The following is a 23,916-nucleotide window of genomic DNA, read 5'->3' on the forward strand; positions in this document are numbered from 1 at the left end:
AGAGATCATAAGTAGGCAGATAGGCAGGTGGGGGGATGGGAGGCAGGCTCCCTGCTGAGCAGAGAGCCTAATGTGGGGCTTGATCCCAGAACCCCAGGATCACAACCCAAGCCAAAGGCAGAGGCTTTAACCCACTGAGCCACCCAGGTGCCCCGACATATATATTCTTCTATGACATATATATTCTTATATGTCAAGTCTGACATATAAGAAAAAAATAACAAAAGTGTTCCCTAAGATAGTATTTAAAGATTAGACAAATGAATGCCAGTCTAATGCACCAAAAGAACAGTGTAAAATGAATTCTAAAATCCTATCAAAAAGTATAAAGATGATAGAAATGCAAGCTGGTGCAGCCACTCTGGAAAACAGTATGGAGGTTCCTCAAAAAGCTGAAATAAAGCTATCCTGTGACCCAGCAATCACACTACTGGGTATCTACCCTAAAGATACAAATGTAGTGATCTGAAGGGGCACGTGCACCCAATATTTATAGCAGCAATGTCCACAATAGCTAAACTATGTAAAGAGCATAGATGTCCATCAACAGATAAATGGATAAAGAAGATGTGGTGTGTGTGTATGTATGTATATATATATACATACATACATACACACACAAGGGAATACTATGCAGCCATCAAAAGAAACGAAATCTTGCCATTTGCAATGAAATGGATGGAACTAGAGGGTATTATGCTAAGTGAAATAAATCAATCAGAGACAGACAATTATCTTATGATCTCTCTGTTAAGAGGAATTTGAGAGGCAGGGCGGAGGGTCATAGTGGGTAAGGAGGGAAAAAATGAAACAAGATGGGATCGGAGGGAAACAAACCATAAGAGACTCTTAATCTCTGGAAACAAATTGAGGGCTGCTGGGGGGTTGGGGAAGATAGGGTGGCTGGGTGATGGACATTGGGGAAGGTATGTGCTATGGTGAGTGCTGTGAATTATGTAAGACTGATGACTCACAGACCTGTACCCCTGAAGCAAATAATACATTATATGTTAATAAAATAAAAAAGTATTAGATAAGAGAGATAACTATTCTCATATATTAAATCAGTAAACCAACAGATCAACCAACTGAATCTTTCCTAAATGCAATACAAATGACCTCTTGGCCTATTTAAAAACTTTCATCTGAGAAGACTGAGATGAGCGTATTGAATATCATACTACGTTGGAAGCCAGAAGCACTATGTTCGAAGCTTTTCACACCTCTAAATTTTCACTGCTTTTTTGCAATCTTACTTATTCATAAATTCACACACCAACTTTTACTGAGTGCCTACTTTGTATGATGTATTGGAGATCCTGGGAGATAAGACAATAAAAAATAAAAATGATAGATAATTTACCTTCAGAAGGTTAACTAATGGTCAACCACGGTTGATGAAATGGATATATAATTAACTATATTCAGAGGAGAAAAACGAGGGCCACAAGAGAAACTGTTATTGTAAAAGAATATTAGATACATTGTGAAGGAAGAGAAGAGATGGTATTTCTTAGATGAATTTATATTTGAGTTGGGTATTGAAGAATGGGTAGGTACTTTACTCATAAACAGAAATGAAGAAACCACAAATGGGCAGAAGAATCGATGTGAGCATATACACAAGAGTATAAAAGCAAGAGCCTGTAAGAAGAAAGATCAGTAAGTGTGAAAGACTGAAGTAGAATAAGGCTAAAATATAAAGACCAAATTGTGTCATTAAGATTCTAAAGTCTCAGGCCAGGTATTTGTGGATTTTTTTTTTTATGGCTTTTGCCTCCTTAATATTAGATCCCATTTTTCTACATGGAGAATCAGAAATTGAAAATGAAGCCATACTATATAGTACCACATTATACTGATGTACTCCCATATAACCCCAATATTCATGCATGAAAATTCTTTGACTCTGAACTTGATCTTGCTTTTATTATTTCTATAAAAATCAAACTTTTTACATGAAGTTTGTTCATCCTGAGGGATACCTGTAGTTCTGTGAGGAGTCACTAGCTCCAAATATTGCCTTTAGTTTAGAACTATAGCTGTAGATTAATTGTTCTTATTGGCTTGTAAAAACAAATATGAAATATGATGGAAACTACTACAGTAGTTTTTTTATGCTATTATTTTGTGTATATATATATGCTTGTATATATATTTGTATATATTTTGAAAGTCATTCCAATTTAATTGTTTCTCTACTTTCATACTAAACTTATCTTACTCTCTAACATGCAGCTAGTGGGGAAAATGTTAGAAATAAATGTAAAAAAAGAGCAATTAATTTTATCTTTATAGGAAACAAGTCTATAGAAACACTATTTACTTGTAGCTTAACCAATGGTGGTAATACTAGAAAACAAACGTTTAGTATATAGATGAAGGCTAATAGACATTTTAAATGTATATAACCCTCAATTGCTATTCTAACTATAGTGAAATTGATTCATCAGTAAAAATGAATCTGTGTAGCCATCTCTGAATAGGATTTTCAAGTGGTAACAAGATAGAATAACCAGCCACCAGAAAAATACAAATTAGCAGAATTGCTAATAATGATTACATTACAAAGTCCATTAAATTTTATAAGTCTCTTAAAATTTATGTAGGATGTGGGAATAAATTTTAATTAACACTGATCTCCAATTTCATATCAAAAAATACAGATGTGGTATTGAAGTATAAATACCAAGACTCAGCTGAAAAGAATACCCTGAAAATGCAGTGACACTAACAGCAGAGGAAAGGCCAGGTGGGACTATTACAAACCTATATTGTTACTTACTCCAAACCTTTTTCATTATGGTCAACAAAACGATGTATATCTTGTCTTAACTAAAACCTGGTGCTTCTTTGAACACATTGCTTCTCCTGAAGTCCTCCCTAGTGACAAGTACTTATCTTTCTTCATATGCTGCAATATTTCTAACTACTGGCTACTTTTTTTTGGACTAGTTCTCTTCTCTTTTTACTTAAAAGTCTAAATTATTTATTATAACTATTATTTTTTTTGCAGCTTCTGACTTCTGGCTATGCCAACATATACTTCTCCTTTTCTTTTTCCTTTCCTCTTATCATCTGGTGACTTCATGGCCATTGACTCATTCACTGAAGTCTTTAGGAGCTGGCTTAGTCTTATTTTCAATTCTCAATTTTACTGTAATCTGATGAGACTTACATATTCATTAAGAAGACCTAACCAACTGCTTCATAACTCCAAAATGTACATATCTCCAACTACCCTCATATTTATTCTTTTCATTCACTCTATTGTACTTGCTCCAATGGTTAGGTCTTCAAATTTGCTGATCAGTGAAATAGCCCCACGTCACAATCTTGAGTTTCAATGTTATACTGTGACATTGAAATCTCTCACCCTTCCAACTCCCTAAATATGCTTTTGTACAACATTATATAGTTTTCCAATTTTTGAATTTTTTCTACATTCTCCTAGTCTATCAGTTCCTGTCTGGACATCTCTTCCTTCTTCTCTAGCATTGATATTTACATAAGCACCCTTAATTTCTTTCCACTGTTATTTTCCTAACAGCCTCTCCCATGGAAATTCCCATCCTCCACAAATGCTACAGTCTGACTTCTGTACCTATGCTTGTATTGGCTCAGTGCTGCTAGAAAAGATCACACTACTCTCCCATGCAGGTGTCTCTTGGAATTGTCCCTCCGTTGGATCTCCTGAACTATTCATCAGCTCTTTAATTTGTTCTTGGTCAGCTACTTTTCTGATTTTCTTCAGCAATTATTCCACACCTTCAAATCAAATCTCTAATTCAATTTCCAAACTCTTATATTCTGTCTCTTATGTGTTTGAGAAAATTAAGGCCATCAGGTAGTGACAACTTCCCAACTCCCAGTCTCATCCATTTTAGGAGAATCTATGCAAAACTTTCTTTTAAAATTCTATGAGTATTTCTCCTAAACAATTGATGTATCTGCTTCACAGAAAGCAAAATGTTGTAGCCTATTGTATGTTCTCTTTACCTATTTTATAAAGAAAAGTTCGTAGTCAAAACCTATTCATTCCATTCAATTTCTTGAACTACAGGATATGAAAATTATGTTACATATAATGATTGGCATTTTCAGTTTTGCCTCTTTTTTAAGAATTTCTTTTTCTATGTCTATTTTACTATAATTTTGAGTTCTGTAACTTTTTGTTAAAATTGCTTCAAATTATATATGCTGCTAAGTCTTAACATAGTTTTCATATTTTATTGTGCAGACTTTTAGAATTTGACCCCATTACCCTTCTCTTCTTGAAATGCCTTTTTCTCTGAGCTTTTGTGATTGTATACTCCTTTAATTTTCTGTCCATCTCTCTGGTCACCTCCGTTTTTTCTCTGAGCTTTTGTATGCCTCTTTTATGTTGGTATTTTCCAGGATCCCATCCTAACCACTACCCCCCCTTCCGCCTTTTTTTTTTTTAACTCTCTCCTGTCGGTGCATTTTAATTTCATGGCTTCAAGAAGCATCGGTATATTAATGACTTCCAAATCTGTATTTCCAGTCCAGATCTTTTTCTTAATCATCTGCCAGATCTAGCCAATCCTGTTCCGTCCGTCTTCTTGTCTGTCCTGGAGACATACTAAGCTCATACATAAAATTAAGGGGCCCCTCGGTGGCTCAGTTGGTTAAGCATCTGCCTTCAGCTCTGCTCACTCTAAAATGAATGCAAGGCATCTGAAAAAAATATCCTCAAAAATGCATTAACAGCTAATGCAGAGTAATTCTATGAGGCGGTTTCTTTTAAGAACTTTCTATGAGTCCCTTCTCTTTAACATTGTAGTGATGGTTTTAGCCAGGTCAATTAGACAAGAAAAGGAAATAAAAGGCATTCAGATTGGAAGGAATGTTATTCACCGATGACACGATCTCATATAGGATATCCTAAGGAATTAACAACAACAACAAAAAAACCTTTTAAACCAATAAATGAAGCACAATAAGGCTATAGGATACAAGATCAACATATACATATAAATTGTATTTTTATATAGTAGCAAAGAACAGCACTGAAAGGAAATTAATAAAATAGTTCCATTTATAATAGCACCCAAAAATACTTAGAATAAATGTAACAAAAGAGGGGTAAGATGTGTACACTGAAAATAATAAAATATCATTGAAAGAAAGTTAAGAAAATAAATGGAACAGCTCATGTTAACAGATTGGAATACAATATTTTAAAAATGATAACAGTTCCAAAATTGATCTAATTAAACAGATCCCTGTCAAAATCCTGGCTGTTCCCAGCCACCACCCGCCCCCCCAACAAAAAACCTGACAAGCTGACCATAAAATCCATTAGGAAATATAAGCAACCCCAAAGAAAGGATAGATAGCATCATAACCAGCTGGGCTATTTGTTTTAAAAATGCAAATTCCTTCTCTCTCTGCCTGCCTCTCTGCCTACTTTGCGATCTCTATCTGTCAAATAAATAAATAAAATCTTAAAAAAAAATGCAAATTCCTGGGCTCCACCCTAAAATTGCAGAATCAAAATTCTAAGAATGTTGTTTACATATTTTTTCTAAAGTTCCCTTTTCATGCACAATCATAAAACAGGAGAAATTACTCATTCTTGTACGATTTCAGTAGTACTAACTAGAAGATAACCTTAATGAGAAAGAAAAAGCAGAAGAAAACACAATAATACAAGCGTGGTAGAGCATAGTCAATCAGTATTCCCTATGGGATGAGTTTGCCCTGAAACATACTTCCAGAAGACTGAAAGACTCAGTTTGATCTATGGAGTATTGAATATTAGTCACCTCAATTTTGGAAACATCTGCAAAATGATGGAAATTTATGTTGAGCTGTTTGTTCTGCTAGTGGTTAACTGCAAAACCAGTGATCTCTTGAGCTCACGATAATAAAGACAAATCATCAATGTAATAGAAGATGCTTACTTTCCTGTTGGCTACATACTATGGGAAGGAGTATGAATTACCCCTTCCTCCAACTGGCAAGCAAAAAAGCCCAGACAAAGCCAGCAGGTACATGTGACAGAACCAGGATGAGAAGCCAGATATTTCAGATGTCTCATCCACAATTACTTTTATGAGACATACTATTTCTCCTTTAAAAGTCTGCGACATGGGCATAAATATGCTATATGCGTCAAATTACATTACATGATCATGACGTGTTCCACTCCGATCTATAACTCTGATCTACATGTTAGTAGCAATAAATATTTCATTAACAATTATTCTGCTTGCCATTCTAAAGATTATAAGAACTTTTATCTATACAATTAAGATGGCTGAAGTTTCTTAAGAAGTTTTTCATGAATTTTTGAATGGATGCCAAACTTTTCCTCTTAAAAAATTTCCCTAACTCAAGAATATTCTCTTTAAAAAGAAATTATAATTCTCTAGCATTTAGAGACATGCTTGAGAACTAAAAATTTATAGAGAACAAATTTCTTGAATTTTTTCTTTTGTCTTATAGACCTAGAACAAAACCTAGAGGAAAAGAGGAGTCTACCAATATTGTTGGTTTTGATAATATTACATTTTTCAGTATTCGTTTTTTCTATCTTCTTTCATTGCAGATTCACTTAAGATCCCCTCCTTTCTGTGTTCAATTCCTTCCTCAAATGTGCTTGTGAATTTGTTTAGGTATATTGATAACATTTTTTGGGTATGAAGCTATCCTTAAATGTCCACTCACATAAGGCTAAGACACTGCTTCACTCTCAGGCTTAGATAATTAGAAATGCTTAATTTCATTTCTATCCCCAGTTTTTAGTATAGTGCTTGAGAAATTTTCTAAATAAGTATTGGCTGAATAAATGATTTCTCCTTACCTTTGAACTCTGAACATTTTTTTTTTCTGAGCCAGCTTACCATATGTACACGGTATATAATTGGCAAATGTAAATAGATATAAAATTTGGAACATGCACACATGTATGCAGACTAAGAAAAATATTTTAAATGGTTAATATAATTTTGTATTTTCTAGATTTCCAAAAAAACCATTAATGATATAGGGACATTAACCTGACTTATATTCATGTATATAAATGTAAATATCTAAATATGAATATATTACTTATTAACTTTGAAAAAATATTATATTCAAAAATTTAATGAACCATTTTTTGAATTTACATTTTCCTACTCATTTTTTACTTGTATATTCAGAAGACTTACTCTAATGTGACTACTACTCCAAAACAGCATAATTCTGTATCATGCAATGAAATTCAATTACTGTAATGAAAACAGCAACTATAATGGATTTGATACATTGGAGTCACTGTGTTAATTTTATGTTCCAGCATTGCTAGAAGTCAAAAATTTTTTTTCCTTTATAAAACTTGGATTACTAGTAAAAGGCATAAAATGGCAATGGTGTATTATAAAATAAGATTATTTCCAATAATTTTGTATAAGCACATAAGCTGTTTTCAGTATTTAAACAATCTATGATTGTGTTCATTAACTACCAAAACAAAATATTACTGGGCGTACTCAGACACATTTCCTCTAATAAAGACTGTTCATTTTATTCTAAAAAATGAAAGCAATTTCAAGATCTTTTGTTGCAGTAATTAGTGACACCAAAAGTTTCCTACAAAGTAATTGCAATTGATACCTCCCGTCATCTTATAGAATCCATGTTCCCTAGAGACATCTACCTGTCCCCCTTTAGAGTTTCAGAAGGATTATATAGTTACTTAAGCAGAGTACCGTGCCTTGATGACTCAGATTGCTAGGAATATACCATATTTCCTTTTCCCCTGCAAAATAATGTACTCTTTCCCTAAAGGAAATGATGAAGAAAGTAATAAATTAAAAACTGAGAACTTAAAGTTAAAATCTTCTCCAAACCTTTGCCCACCAAGCCAGGTCAGTTAGACTTTTGGCTCCAGGCAAACACCAGTGGGCACGGGTGTTCTCTATACAGTATACAGAAAGACAACAGTAGAGACCTGGAATTTGCTCTGCTTTTGAAAGAAAGGAAACTCTTCCAAGGAAACCCCAAAAGCTTTTTTCTGTGAATTAATGATGAAATTATTCTATGCCAACAAATCAGAAAAATGGTCTTTATTGCAGAATCACTGTAATTATTGAAAGTTAGATAAGTGATGAAGATAGATTTGCAATTACTAGTTTAGATTCAAATCACATAACATGCCAAAACCTGGGATGCCTTTTAGGTTTACTATCTGTTATACAGAAACTGTCACAGATCACAGATATAGTAATATACCAATCTGAGACAAAAAGGGATATGTCATAGTCTAAACCGCTGAATTGTATACTGAAAGGGTAAACATCTGCCCCAATTATCTTTCTCATTAGTTATGAATAAGTACACACTGAGATTGGGGTTAGATATAATAAAGCAAAGTCTGGCTTATAATAGGGTATGCTTACCAAGCCAGCTATGTACTAACACAAAATCAAATTCTGGATTGACTAGAAATCCAAATTCCTCCAAAATGGACATGATGGGTAATTCTCAGTCTCTGAGAAATATAGAGAAACCTCATCTCCTCAGGCAGAAAGATGAAGTCTACTGCACACTTGGGCCGATGTGCCTGTCAGTATAGAGCTATAAAGAAAGATAGCTTCATGCTTACTTGGTGCCTGTGTTATGAAAATGAAAACATAGTTATTTTTATACTTTGCTGTTTATGTTTTTCCCCTTTCTTTCCCGTTCTAAGTTCCTTCTCTGGCAGTTTCTCTAGCTGACTGAATTTTTCAAGGGAGCTAACCTGACAGGTTTGCATTCTAACAAACCCTGGGGCATCTATCCTTTTCCGAGTAACAGAGTATTGCCCCTGATTCGCAATCTTCCTCAGTACTCAAAACTGGGCTAGAACCCACCAAAAACTAAGAGACAAGGGAGCCACAGACTGAATAAAGCTTACTTTTTACTAGCTATTTTGCCACTCATTTTTAGAGTAAATCTCCAGTGTGTAATATTTTTTATGAAGTAGGCTAAATTTTCTCAGGCTCTTCAGAAGCTCATTTAAAAAATTTTGACTCTACAAATGGAGAAGTTATGCAGCAATTAACACTAAGGGAACTGAGGGAAATTTACATTGGATTCAGTGAGTCATAATGAAAATCAAATAAATCAGGCCCTCAGAGCTAGTGGACATAAATTAAAGACTGCTTCATAAGTCAATCTGTTTGATGCTACTTTGCCAATATATGAACTAGTTGTATTAGAAGCTAAATAGAAAAAACACAAGAAAATAAACCAAATGTAAATGGCAAAATAGTTTTTAGGATTAAGAAAAAGGACTACATGACTAATGGGAAATGTCTACACAAATGAGCAAATTTTACCTGTCATCAGCTTGTGAAAATCGTCCTTGCAAATCCTCTTTATTCCACTGTTCTTTTTCTTTCCCTTGCTCAGGTATATCTTGTGCTTTTGCCTTGTCTCCTGATTCTCTGTTTTTTTCCTTATCACATGTTTTTGTGATCTCTGTCCCTTTCTCATTCTCATTAACTTTTTCTTCCTTTACCTCTTCCTTCTCATGAACTATCTCTTCGTGCTTATCCCCTTCTTGCCCTCCCTCTTCTATTCCCTTTGGCCTTTTGAAAGCAACACAGATCGAAGGCATGCAAATAAACACAAACAAGAAAGAAAAAGTCAAGAAAAAAATGCACATGAAATTAAACAGAAATGTAATGAAAACTACTAAAACAAAAATTCTATCTTTTAAATGTTGACTACTTTTTTCCCCAGTGTATAGCAGAAGAAGCACCATGTAAGCAATACTTAGTATTGTTTTCAGATCATATTTTCCTGTCACAAAGTTGCATGGAAAAAAGTTGTAGTCTCCATTACATATGTTTTCTGATGTAATGGGAGTAAAAAAAAAAAAAAAAAAGTTTAGGTGCCCATAAAATCTATAGGTCAGATGATAAGTGAAAATTATACTAACATATATTACATTTATAAATTTTTTTGAGAAGCTGAGGACTTTTTCCATGCATTTCTAAAAGTTCTGAAAGTAATATTTTTATGTATTCTCAATCACTGAAGTGTATTACGCTAGGGAAAAAAAAAACCCTTCAAACTATTATTTTTCATATTCCTTGGAACATTAACAAATTCAAGTCTTCACTTAGCCATCACTTTAATTTCAGATAAGACAGAATAATAACAGAATTACTTTTTAAAGTAGCAAACATGAAAAAATAACCCATGATAGGATTTCAAGTAGTCTAGTAAGAAAATCTTGTTCTATGGAACTTTGCTGTGCAAGTAGTTTGAATACAGATGAAAGTATAATAAAAAATGATATGTTCAGAACTTCTTACTGCCTTAACAACACGTATTAACTATTTCGAAATCCAGGATTTTAGGTTTATCCAAAGAAAAATCAAAGACCTCCTAAAATATGTTTAGAAGAATTTCCTGCTAAAGTCCCTTTACTCACCTGATTTTCTTGTTTCCTCTTGGCCGTTCTGATTGGACAGACATGTAGCTCGTGCTGCTGAAACGAGAAGCACTACTAGTCCTTGAAACCGCAGATATATCACTTACATCACTGTCCGAAGATTTAGTGGAAATATTATCTGCCCCTCTATGAGGATCCCATCCTGATCGATACTGTTAACACAGATTGACAAACATGCAGAGGTTGTCAGTATTACCACACAAAACAATCATTAGCTTCTCCTATTTCAGCACTTTAATTGTCCACAGAGGATACTGCAAAACCCCACTCAGTGGCATATAAAACAAAAGTGAATGGCAATTATCCTAAAAGAAAAATTCAATTTATATGAAACCCTTGTTTTTAGCAAAGGCAATTAGAGCATTTTCACCACACCCCAGTGAAGGCCATTACAACTGTTTCACAATAGCAATGGCCCCAGGGAAGAACATTCAGGTAAAATCTGGGAAATAAACATAATATAAGGCAGTAGAATTGTTTGATTTCTGTATAGAATTTGAGAAAAAAAAAAGTACGATAAGGTCGCCATTGTATTATAAAGACCATTTTAGTAGCCATCAATGCTCTCCTGTAATCCATTATGCTTCACTGAAAACCTAGAGATAATATAAAATCTAATTATTAAAACACTAACTCTTTTAAAGAAAAGTCAAGAAAAAAGAGAGTTTAATTTCTGCATGGTTCCTGGAATTTTGATGAATCCTAGAAATACTAGAAAAATTCATTATTATTTACAATAGTTCAAATTTCCTGGAATTGAAATAATCAAATAGTTCTCTGGCACAGCCAGCCTGCAGGGTGTTCTGGGTGGTCAAATATTCTGATAAGTTGCAAACCATCATGAATGTTTTATGCTCATGACATTTGGGATGTAAAAAAGAAGAGATTTTGGAGTCTGGAAAACCTGGAGTAAGAAAAACTCCTACTAACTGGGTAAACTTTAGCAAATTATTTGACCTGTTTATAAAATAATAAGGATAATAATATCTTCCTTGCAGGGTTGTTTTGAAAATTAGAAATAATACATATCTGCTATCTAATACTATACATAAATAATTATGATTGTATCATTACTACCTGATGGCTACTTGTGGGCTAAGAGAACATCTGCTAATAGATATTTCTTTATTTATATGTATTTTGAACATAATGTTGAAACATTCACATTTGGTCAATTTTGCAATGATGATTTTTCTAATCATAGATACTACCAAATTTCACAAAGCCCTAGAAAGATGATTATCTTATACAAACAATTTACTGCGACTTGAAGAATCTCTACCTAATAAACCATCCCATAAGAATAACAATTCACTGCAAATATTAGATAGATATAAACATTCTGGCTAAGATAATTTGAATAGCAATAGAGTACAGTGTAAACATTAAATCAGATTAAAATATCTGTCCCCCCCCCAGGATCTTTCAGTGTCTAGTTATATATTTTTGAGTTAACGACTGATTCTTTTCTTCAAAGGTAAAATAAAGGGATTTTTTAAAGGCTTAATAAACTTTGATAATCAAATCCTTAATCTAGAAATATACATTCAAATTAGGCGAGGAATTGGCCTTTCTTATTCCATTTTAACTTTCCACTCTGTTGGTAAATCCAAGTATCAAAAAGAATACATTTAAGTTCTAAAAAACCACTGCCTTTTTTTAGTAAATACCTAAATAAATAGAACCTTCATGTTGATTTTAAAGGTAAATTATTTATTTACAGTGAATTTATTGAGAACACTTAGTCTGTGATATTCTTTTTCAAACTGAAGTCACTTTGAAATATTAAAAACAACTTAAAGTGACTATGTCTTCAGCCATTGTGTAGAATAGCATTTCAATGGGTGGATCCAACATTATCTAACTCAGCCAGGATATGAAAAATGTCCTTAAAGCAAATGAAAAACCCTAAGTTTTAACTGTAAGAGGTAGTAAGAAATAATAATGTAACCAGAGTACATGCTCTGGAGAGAGATAAATTGTTGGTCGGAATCCTAGCTACATAAAATTATTAGGTTTGTAATCTCAGGCCAATTGTTTCCATAAGTCCCAGTTTTTTATCTGTTAAAACATGGATAACAACTGTACCCATCTCCTAGGTTTGCTGCAAGGATTAAATAAGATAATGTATGCAACAAAGCACTTAGCACAACATCGACATATAACAAGTGTTTAATAAATGACAAATGACAATGATGATGATGATGATCCCATAGTAGTTGAACACTGGTTTAGTATCAATTCCAGGTAGATCTTTACCAAAAAAAAATACTAGGTAGAAATACCCCAAAATAAATACATTATTTTAAGACTGTTCTAAGCTACAAGAAAAATAAAACCATTTTTACATATCTCCAAGAGATTCATTTCAGAAAATGTGTTTATAAAGCAAAATTAAAATATTAAACCAAACTTTTCCACTGATTCCTTCTCTGTCCTCAGGTCTCACTTTCCTCATTTGACCAGGCTCCTCCGTATCCTGTTTTTTTGTGGAGAACGACTGACTCCCAGCCACACGGTGAGAAGTAGCTTTATCTCATCAGGAAATACATGATACTTCTTAGCTGACACAGAACATGCCACATTTTTAATATCTGTCTCTGGTACTTTATCTCAATATCCAAAGCCAGCTAGTATCTGTATATCCCGTGTTTCCCTGATAGGTTCTTATTTGATTGCTATGCCTTCATTTCTGGGTCCTAAATCTTACTTGACTTTTATATTTCACTAGTTAAGATTCTGACTTTGCATACTCTAGTCTTTGTCTTTTTGAGTTGTCATGACTTTTAATCCTGTTGCTGTGACTCATAGGTATATACAGGCCAACTTAAGGCTTAAGATTTTTTTTTTTAAACACACAAAATGTACATTGCACATATCTTTGGCTAAGACTTCTTAGATAATCGAATTTGCGGAGCTAAAATTTTGGCTTTGCAAAATTTAGGGAAAGATAAGATTCCACATATAGAGTTTTATAGAATTCAACACATGCTATCTCTTGTTAAAGGATGTGTGTGTGTGTGTGTGTGTGTGTGTGTGTGTGTGTAAGTTTGTTCATGTTTAATTGTCAAACCCTCTACTAGCATATAAGCTTCTAAAGGCCAGGAAATATCTTCCTTAATTTTGTAACTCTCTTAGCACCTAAGAGTCAAAGATTTAATTTGGTTTCACTTAAACTCTGAGGCTTAGTATTTTTGTACCAGTAAGATAAGGATAAATCACATTGTAAGGATTCTTGCAAGGAGTAAGAGACATGATACATTTAAAATACCCAGTAGTGTGCTTAGTTCACAGCAACTGCTCATTTCCAGTGCCTAAAGCAGAAAGTCATTAAATAAAAAGACACTGAGTGGAAAAGTTTATATAAAGAAAGACTACAAATAAGCTACCAGCTCTAGTTTGATGATGATTCTAGTGCCTTCTCAAGGTTTGTATTAAGTGCATTTCTCTGTCTCCTTCTAAGTAACTAAGTATGTTTACCTTTAGGGTATAGCTTGGGTTTCCATTACAATTTTACACATGATACACAGAATGAGAAATATAGAAAGTGAGAAATAATAGAAAAAAATCTTTCTATAAATGGACTTCAAAAGAACATATTTTGAATATACTTAGAATATAACATCTTCATATACACAACTGCAAAAAAACCCCAAGTCAAAGTAATGAATGACCTAATATTAGAGTTTACTTTTAAAAGAATTCATTTTTAAAAAATTTCTTAAATGTATTTTTTTCTTTTCCTAAATTATGGTAAACAAAAGTTTCTAGTTTAACAGTGAGATAGCAGCCGCTAAATTATTACGGTACCAAGGTAGTTATGAATGCAAATAAGCTCGTTTACTTAAAAATGGTTGATGTTGTCTTGGCACCATACAATAAAAAACATTTTCAACAATTAGCATGTATTAGTTTACAGCTGACAGATCAACAATGGATGTTATCCTCACCATTCTCTTTAATGGAACAAAAACAAAGAAGATTTATTGCATAGGATTATATGATCTCAGCTGAAACTTGGGCCCTGATTGGAGATCATTAAAATCTTGGAAGAGAGTAAGGAAGCCTTTCCCGACAGCATTTTGATGTTTTGTACATTACTATTAAGTAGATCATGAACTAGAAGAATTTACAGGAAATTATTATTCTTCAGGATGTTCCAGACTCTAAAGAGTTCTTAAGTGGCCTAGAAAAGTTAATGTTGTCTCTGTTCATCTGACAATAGTGGAAAGTAACAGCATATCATCAAGGCTCTATTAAAAGGAGAGTTATTATTAAAATTTTAGAATAATATTCCTGAGAAAAAAAGTAAATTCAAATTTCTAAAGTAAGATTTTCATTTCTCTAGCATACTCATTTGAAGCTCTCAGATTAAGCAATTTCCCTGCTTGATTTCTCTACCAGCATTTCAGCAACTCAGGTTGTTTGAGTTTTGTACATGAACTTCTCAGATAAGACATGGGAATGGGATTATGAGTTCCCTTGAACATTGCTATCTTTGACATTAAATTTCACCAGAAAACTGCAATTTGGGAATCTAGGTCAAGACTTGGTTATTGCAAAGTACCAGGCAGGGGAAAAGTCCAAGTTTGAAGAAAAATAAGTTTTATGTTACTGAGAAATACTTGCAGGAATATTCATGTCACATTCAGAGAGAAAACACAATGAATAGATCATAAGATTGGGGAAAAAAAAATAGGGCAAACATAATGATGGTAAAGGAGAAGCTGAAATTCTGGACAGGGCTCTGGACACCAGTCTGGGGGTGTGGAGGAGATAAGAGCAGAGCAGGGGGACTCTTGTCACTGTGGTCAATGAAGATCGCTCTCATTTTTGCTAACCTATTTTTACAGTATTTCAGATCATAATTTGAAGAGTCCTGTTGTCTTTTGATAGTACAACAACTGCAGACTCTCCCTTTGAGGAGCTACTTTCCGATGATTTCCCCTCTGTTCTAGCCAAGGTTCTTATCAGGGCTTGATAGGAATGTTGCACTGTGTGAAAATCTGTTAGAGATCATTTTGTTTAGGTAGGATTCCTAAAGAGGTTATTGTGTGATAAGGTCTCTAGCTGAGAGGGAAAAGAGAGTGAGAAAAGCTACAGAAAACTGAGGCTAATTTAAGATTTAGCCTTAAAAACAATATTCTGCAAATGAAATCCCTGCTAGAAAACTCTTCTTTAATTCCCTCAAGAAGAGTTAGTTACTGCCCAGAGTCTTCCTATACTACTTTATTCATGCCTTTCTTACAATTTTACCATGTATCTCTTTCTCACATCCATCTATCTACCTATCTATCCTGCCTAGATTATAAACTCCCTGAGAATAATGTCTGCCTTATTTATTTTAGTATGTATTCCCATTATCTAGATCCTTGCCTGGCAGGTAATAGGAACTCAGTAAATGTTTAATGAATTGAAATGCAGGGAATGGTTGTTTTATCTGGACTTTATACTGTAGCATTATCTCTAGGACAAAGCATTAAGTCAGAGTATAAAATACTGTGAAGATAGCCGAATAGTTTAGTCATGTAATTCTTTTATTCCCCATGGTGGGTATAGGCAGTAGTGTGATGATATGTTTAACAAATAGTGCCCAAGGGGAAAAAGTTCTGATTTACAGAGTTTGCTAATTTCTGAGGAATAAATACTCCCCTCATGGCTGATTTCAAGTTACCAGATGGTCACCAAATGCAGACATGGTATATACTACCAAGCACGGGGTTTAGAAATATGTGCACTGCTTGTAGGATTCACTGAGATTCATCAGGAGACAATGAGTAAAGGACAGTAAGATGCCAGATCTGTAAGTTATTCAACCAGGGAAACCTTGTGAAAGATGGAATATCAAGAACAGCGTAAGGGAAAAAAAACTGTTAATAGTAGAAACGGTAGCCATTACCCTATTGACCAAGACTTACTAAAGAGCCAACCGTCTTTTGGTTTGAGGAAAACTTGTAAGATTAATAATTTTTCCTGGAGAATTTGTAGGGGAGAAATAATTGCTAGTAATCAATTATGACTCTCACAAAGGCTTGGCTCTGTGGAAATTCAATGTCTATTAGCAATCAGCGGCTCTCATCATCTGTTACTTATTTCCATCAAGGTCTCTCAATTTTTAGAAATGGAAATGCCAGTTCTGTTATGAAATTCCAGATCTGCAGATCTCAGGTAGCGACAGAACTCATGCTTTCGCTCTTAGCAAATGCACTTAACCACTTTTCTCCTCACGATCCAGAACTCTTCACACATTCTAGTCTACTGTTTACTGAAACTGTTCTCAAAAACAAACAGAAAACACCAAGAATATCCTAATTTACCAGCCAGTAGTGTCTTTCTTGATGTTGTTGTTCCATCTAATATTGAAGTCCTCTTTCCTTCTGAAATGTTTCCATGAATGGCTTCTCAGATAATGTCACCCGTGGTTTCTCCTCTGGCTTTCTCACTGTTCCTTCTTAATCTCCTCTGCCAGTTTCACTTTCTCTGACCTGATTTTAAATTATATTTTCCCCAAATTTCAATCAATAGTCCACTTTTCTTTTCACTATGCATATCCCCCCCCCAGGATGATCTGATCCTTCATTTGTGCATTTCCACTGCCATGTAATGACAAATAAATCCTTATCATCTGCGCTCACCAACCCCCAACATCAGACTTGGATTTCCAGGTGCTTGCAGGGCATCTACCACAGGCTGTTTTTCATGTATATCACATTCAACATGGCCAAAACCAAATTTATTCTCTTTCACCCCAAACCAGCTCTTCTTGTGACTCGTATATTCCCTCAATTATTTAATAGGCTCAATATTGAACTAAAACATAGAAAATTTGTATTACCTTTGACTTCTCCTTCTTCAATATTCTCCACTCTAATTAGTCAAGAAATATCACTTATTCATATAATGGTAAAAAATATCTGGGTATTTGGCTACGAGGAGTGTAGGAATAGGTCTTTGGTCTTTCATGTTGGTAATTCAAGCCTACGACTCCTATTCCTTGGTCACAGTTGTGGCTGACTGCCCACCCATATTCTTTCTCCTTTTTTGTTCTTTACTCAAAGACTCAAAGAATCCGGAGTTATTTTAGGAGTCTAACAATGACAACCACAAGAACAAAACAAAATGACTTCATTTTCCATTTTTCTTGTAGCCAGGGTGATCAACTGACCTGAGTGTGATCTCTGTGACGTATGCAGGAACCTGGGAGGTGGGGGTTGGTGAGAGCAATTACTCCCAGCTGATTCAGCTGGGATGGCCATTTGCCTTCCCTCTTTGTTTTTCCTTTCTAATTGGCATTTAAACATGGGCCTACGGGTGCAATCATCATTCTGTGACAATGAGCATGAGTGTCCTACTCTAAGAACAGGGAGCAGGAAGAGAAGCTCTAAGAATAGGAAGCTTGGCTCCTTAAACAGCAGGAGCAGCCCTGGGCTGCTGTTTGGATTTCTTATTTGTGAAAAAAAAATTTTTTTATTCAGATAATTTTGCCAGGTTTTTTTTTTTTCTTTTAATACCGTGAACATGTGAACACAAACCTGAATGATATACCACTTATCCTATTCTGGGTCAGAAAAAAATGTTTCTGACTTCATGGCATAAAGGCACATTCTTTAACTAACAATACTGATAACCTCTATAATGCGGTCATCTAATTTTGATGGTAAGGGGCCGTGTTTCATAAAGACCCTGAGCTACAGAGTTAAAATGCATGGATGTGTACTGCTCTCCCTCTTACTGGGAGCAATGCAACCTTGGGCAAGTCTCTTAACTTCTCTGAGCCTGAGGTGAGCTTTCAATGAGGTCGCGGGTCTTGACACATAGTAAGTATTTATGATAATAATTAGGCATAGTCTATGATGAAATGAAAGAAGCTCCAGACTGTGATGCTCAGATTTCATCAGCATTCAGCTATCATCTCAAACATTTTCTCTTGGCTAAAAAAAACTTGGAAAGAGCTATGAAAACTTTATAAGTAAGTTCCTAATTCCATATCTCACTAAAATAATAAGCCCTTGTTCTTTGACACCTATTTACTTAGGAGTAGGAGAACACCAAACCTGACTTGGAAATCCATGTTTTTTATTCTTGAAACTATTAACCTGGGTTTTACTTTTCATAACTATGCTTACACTTGGCATCAAAGAAAGTTAAACCAATCCATGACTGTAACATTAATAATCATTAAAATGTGGATACTTTTTATGGTTTATGAACAAACTTCCAAATATTTTATATATTGTTTTCTTTTCCCAATGCCTAAGACAGCTATTATTTTCTAAATGTATAGATAATATGTGTTAACACTTAGCTATCTCTTGATTTAGATGTATTCACATAAGGTAATTTTTTTTTCTTTTCCAGCAGCCTTAATGAGTCTTACATTTATTTTTATGGCTTTATTATTCAGTAATATCTCAAACAAATGTCATTTGAAATTTCTCCCTCAATGAAGAAGTGTTCTCAAAGTTTGTTCTTCCCAGATCATTAAATATATTAATGACTATATCTCATTGTGATACACACATTTCATTTAGAGACAAGCTGACAGAGGGGAGAACATAATGCCTGCTACCAGTGCAAAGCAACACACCGAGACTTCTCCAAAAGACAGGAGAGTCAGTGTTAAAGCACGGGTACCATTATTGTGACCAAATGCTTTTCCAACCCTCAGAGAGGAAACCTGAAAGATCTAACTAGAACTCGGTAATATCACAAAGAAGCTCTCCTTGGCCACAAGAACCCCTTATACTTGGCCCTTTGTGAACATCTTTAAATATTCCATGGTTTATTATATGACTTTTGTATTTTTGAGGGGATATTTATAACTTCTATTAGGACATGGGGAAGGGACAATACAGATACTGAGAGGCAAGCTAGCATTCCAAAAGCTGCAGCAGAAATAAAACATGAGAACACAGCATCAGGACTGAGGTCCTAGGAATGTGAAGCTGGCAGAAACACATCGGCATTTAATGGACTAGGGATATGGAGAGGGCTCCTTTTCAAATCTTAGTACCTTAGGAAGCACTAGAGTAACTCAAGGTACTTGGATTTAAGAGAATCAGGGCTAAATCACAGTCCAAATAACCACTATAAAACTTGAAAGGGTCCGAGAATTGCCACTATCCATTAAATTCAGGAATAGGGCAAAGGTAACTACATTCTGTTGAAAATCTGGAAGTGGCCCACTGCTCTCATTCCTCATGTGAGAAGACAGAGCAGCATCAGTTGGATTTGCATTAAGACCATTTTGGATGGAGGCAACCGTCGAAATATGGCAAGGCATTACATTTACTTCTTGTTTAGACTATAGCAGTAGCCTTTGCATAGGACGTCTTGTCTTCAATCTCCCTTTCAAAGTTTACCACTAGAATTAATGTGTGTTCATAGAGGCGACTTCTTCAAATACCTTCAAAGCCCATGGTTATAATGAAGAACATTCTGGATTTTAAACCAAGTGATTCAAAGCCCTCTGTTTTCTGGCCCAAGCCAACTTTTCTATTCCTATATCCTAATATGTAACCTGATCTGTTGTGTATTTCCATTCTAAAGAATGACTCGCTGTTCCTTAAATATACGGCTTTTGCTCTCATGCTTCTGCAACTCTGCTTAAGCTCTTCCTCTGCGTGACATGTCCCTCCCCTCATGTATTATTCTACGACATAGTCCCAGATTTCTCCAAGCCAAATGAATATTTCTCTTCTTAGGTTTCCTTTGCATGGTTCAGTTTCATTACATCAGTTAACACAGCCTACTTTGTAAGAGTAGCACTGATGTACCTGTTGTCTCCCTGATTAACTTATGAACGCCTAGACTGGAAGGAATTTTGCCTGCCTGCCTGCCCCCTTCTTCCATCCCTCCTTCCTTCTTCTGCTTTCAAACTCTCTTTCCTTACTCCCTCCTTTTCTCCCTTCCTTCCTCCATTCACTTAGTCTTTCATTTTATTGCTCCTCATTTGATTGTTTCCCTGGAAATTTTGTGGTCTTTTAATGTTGCAACCAGAAACCAGAATTACAGCTGATCAACTTCAGAGACACACCAGGCATGCAGTTCTGAGTTGCAGAAAAGGAAAAGCTACTAACTGTCCCCTGAGATTATGTTCAGACACACAGAAGAGGACTCATTTATAACCACCCTTGGTTTAAGAAAAAAGTCCAGGATGTGATATGGTGAGTGCCGTGAAATGTGTAAGCCTGACGATTCACAGACCTGTACCCTTGGAGCAAATAATACTTTACATGTTAATAAAAATAATTAATAAAAAAAAAGAAAAGTCCAGGAAAGTTATTTGGTGCTGAAACATACTTATTGTTATTCACTTGTCACTGAGTCATTAAAAAGAAACCACAATATTTTAAAGCTGAAAGTGATCTCAGAGAGAATGTAATCTAGCTTCTTAATTTTATAGAAGAGAAATTTAAGAAACAGAGAAGTGAATTGACTAAGCTTGTATGATTCGTTAATATTAAGTCTTTCAATTTCCTTTCATTAAAAAAAGTGTTTCATTAAAAAATAATTTCATGTTCGGGGCACCTGGGTGGCTCAGTGGGTTAAAGCCTCTGCCTTCGGCTCAGGTCATGATCCCAGGGTACTGGGATCGAGCCCCGCATCAGGCTCTCTGCTCAGTGGGGAGCCTGCTTCCTCCTCTCTCTCTCTGCCTGCCTCTCTGCCTGCTTGTGATCTCTCTCTGTCAAAAAAATAATTTCAGGGCGCCTGGGTGGCTCAGCGGGTTAAGCCGCTGCCTTCGGCTCAGGTCATGATCTCAGGGTCCTGGGATCGAGTCCCGCATCGGGCTCTCTGCTCGGCAGGGAGCCTGCTTCCCTCTCTCTCTCTGCCTGCCTCTCTGTCTACTTGTGATCTCTGTCTGTCAAATAAATAAATAAAATCTTTAAAAAAAATAATTTCATGTTTAATGGGAGATTAGGCAAGCATATGTAAAACCCAAGTCATTTCTTCTTAAAAATTCGTATTTTTAAGTATATACTTCAGAATAAAGATTTTCTTCCTTTTCTGAATTTTAAAACTCTACCTAAAACAACCTGCATAATTAGAATACAAAAACTACAACTGGATGGATCTTAAACAAATAAAGCTTGAAAGTAATTAAAAAAACAGTATCTTGCAAACTAACTTGAATAAAAAGATAAAGATGTTTTATGTCCCATTGAAATAACTCTTTTACATTCCATTTAAAATTCAGGTCAGCTTTTTTTGGGGGGGGGTTTGGGGATAGACAGAAAATGGTAATGGGTTTAAGAAGTAACATGTTCTTACATGATTCTACCTTGAAGACTAGTAGCTTTGCTATGAATATGCCTGGTCATGAAAAGGACCAATCATAAAAATCACAGCCATTTTCTTTGTTAGTTAGGAAGTTATATTGAACTAGTGTATTTTGGTTCAACCATGATAATGAAGTTCAACTTTAAGGTTTTTCTTTTATTACCCCATATCACATACACAATAGATAATAAAAATAACTATTATTACTGGGCATATCCATGAGCCAAGTCAAATTCTAGACCCTCTAAAACAACATTTCTACCTCTCGAAGTTATCACCAGCCAAAAGTTCCTCTTATAGGTTAGCTATATTATTTCCAGACTAGAGTATTATTTGGCAATCTTAAAAACCGATGAAATAGAAATATTCAAAATTCCGTATTTAGGAAAACAGAAAATTTATTTTGCTAATAATATCTGTAATTCTTCCAGTTGAGGAAAAATGAAAACTAATTTTTGTGCTCATGAACAAACTGTTACATAATAAAATTGTAGACATGTTCAAATTCTAATTGGCCAAATTAGATTGAAAGTATAGGTACAGACAGCTCCATGTTGCTTTACTTGACTGACTGCCTAATGGACTAAAGGTTTTGAATTATGTGTCAATTCTAACCTAGGTGTCAATTATTTCATGTGAAGTAATAGGCTAAAATATTATACCTATAAATTTATTCACTAAATCGTAATTAATATGCCATCAATTAATTTTAAAATACATAGATTCAATCCTTTTTAAGAATATTATCTAATAGAGAGCCTGGCCCTGATCAGAGATTGCTGAATCACTTAGATGAAGAAAAGGAAATATTGAAAATCTACTTCAAACTTCATTTAAATAGTAGGCCATGAGATTAAATGATTTGCTTAATTAACGATGAGGTTGCCTAAAACCCAACTGTTAATGCATAGTGGGTTTTTCTTTTCCCAGTGCAGCCTTCAAAGTACCATGTATTTGTATAATACTTCATAGATTACCAGGTTCCCTCAATTTTTACACAGAAGAAAAGCTGGGTTGTGAAGAACTAACAACTGGGCAGTTTTTCCAAAGTCTTATCACATAAACAGTAGACTTTCAGACACAAATCAATAATCATATGCGTGTTACAAAATTTGCTTCTGACTCTCACACAATAATCTACCCATACCCCATCCTGGGGTTCATATCCTGTCCTAACCTTGGTACAAAATACTTGACATTCACCTCCTCTATAGCTTTTTCCAAACATATACCACCCCTGTCACTCTAGCTTCTTCTCAGCATGGATGCCCATAATCTAGAAAAATATCCCATTGAGCGTTTATTATAGCCAAAGCAAATGCTTGCCCTAGAGAGACTACCAAGATGAAAAAATATATAGTCTCCATTCTCAAGAAGGTAAAAAAATAAGCAAATAACTATCATATAAGGCAGAGTATACGCATTTTAGGAGGTGATAAATGCCATGATTGGTTCAGAAAGTATATATGTTTTCACATCTGTTGTTTCGAATATTCTTATACTTGTAATTTTTAAAAAAAATACTTAATGCTTCTAGATCACAGGGACTTTGAGTTGGAAATACTATTTCTGCCCTACTTATCACATTTTCTTTTTTCTTGATTTCCCATATTCTCCTTGATTCTATAAAGCAAGATCTCTCTCCTCTTGGTGACCCATATCATTCATCTCCTGTATTCCTTATAAGGTATACTAGTTGTCAGCAAGCCAGCAACTCTGGAGGCCTGATGAAAGCAAAGGTGAATGAATGAGTTTATTTTGGGGGGGGGAGGTAAAAGAGAAATGTTTTTCCTCTGTATTCTTAGGCAGTATACTAAAAGAAATTATGATCTTGGCAATAGCACCTGTCATTCATAGACTGACCCATTTAGCAGCAAGTTGTTGAATACAAATTACTTAAAATTCTTTTGTCAGTTTTTAGCAACACTAAAATTACTAAAAAGGGAGAAATTACAATTTCTTCTGTAATTTTATCGTGTTCTATAACATATAAATTGCTGTCTCAGTAATCTCAAATGATTTCTTCATAATTAAAAAATATTCTCTTCATATTTCTTGGCCTGACATGTGGTTAGATAGTATTAGGTAGCGATTCACAAATATATGTAAAGAAAACAGACCCATAGATTGAATGTCAGAATAAAATTATGACCAAAAAAAACCATATTGAAACTTAAATGTGG

The 23,916-nt window shown here is 34.7% G+C and overlaps 1 protein-coding gene across 35 annotated transcripts in view; it reads right to left on the reverse strand.

Moving 5' to 3' along the window:
• Positions 1–23,916, reverse strand: part of LOC111146851 (regulating synaptic membrane exocytosis 2) — a 591,447-nt gene that overhangs the window by 123,495 nt on the left and 444,036 nt on the right. For 12 of the 35 annotated variants that reach the window (XM_022502564.1, XM_022502561.1, XM_022502563.1 and 9 more), the window contains one exon: positions 10,433–10,605. The exons of 21 other annotated variants lie outside the window; for them this stretch is intronic. In XM_022502564.1, coding sequence (XP_022358272.1) covers positions 10,433–10,605 — 173 coding nt within the window. Of the gene's footprint in view, positions 1–9,329; positions 9,582–10,432; positions 10,606–23,916 lie in introns of all 35 variants that reach the window. 2 more of the 35 variants (XM_022502559.1, XM_022502558.1) reach the window with 1 other exon arrangement.

This window comes from Enhydra lutris, unplaced genomic scaffold, assembly GCF_002288905.1.
Source record: "Enhydra lutris kenyoni isolate GAN:26980312 unplaced genomic scaffold, ASM228890v2 scaffoldscaffold14, whole genome shotgun sequence".
NCBI classification, from domain to species: Eukaryota; Metazoa; Chordata; class Mammalia; order Carnivora; family Mustelidae; genus Enhydra; species Enhydra lutris.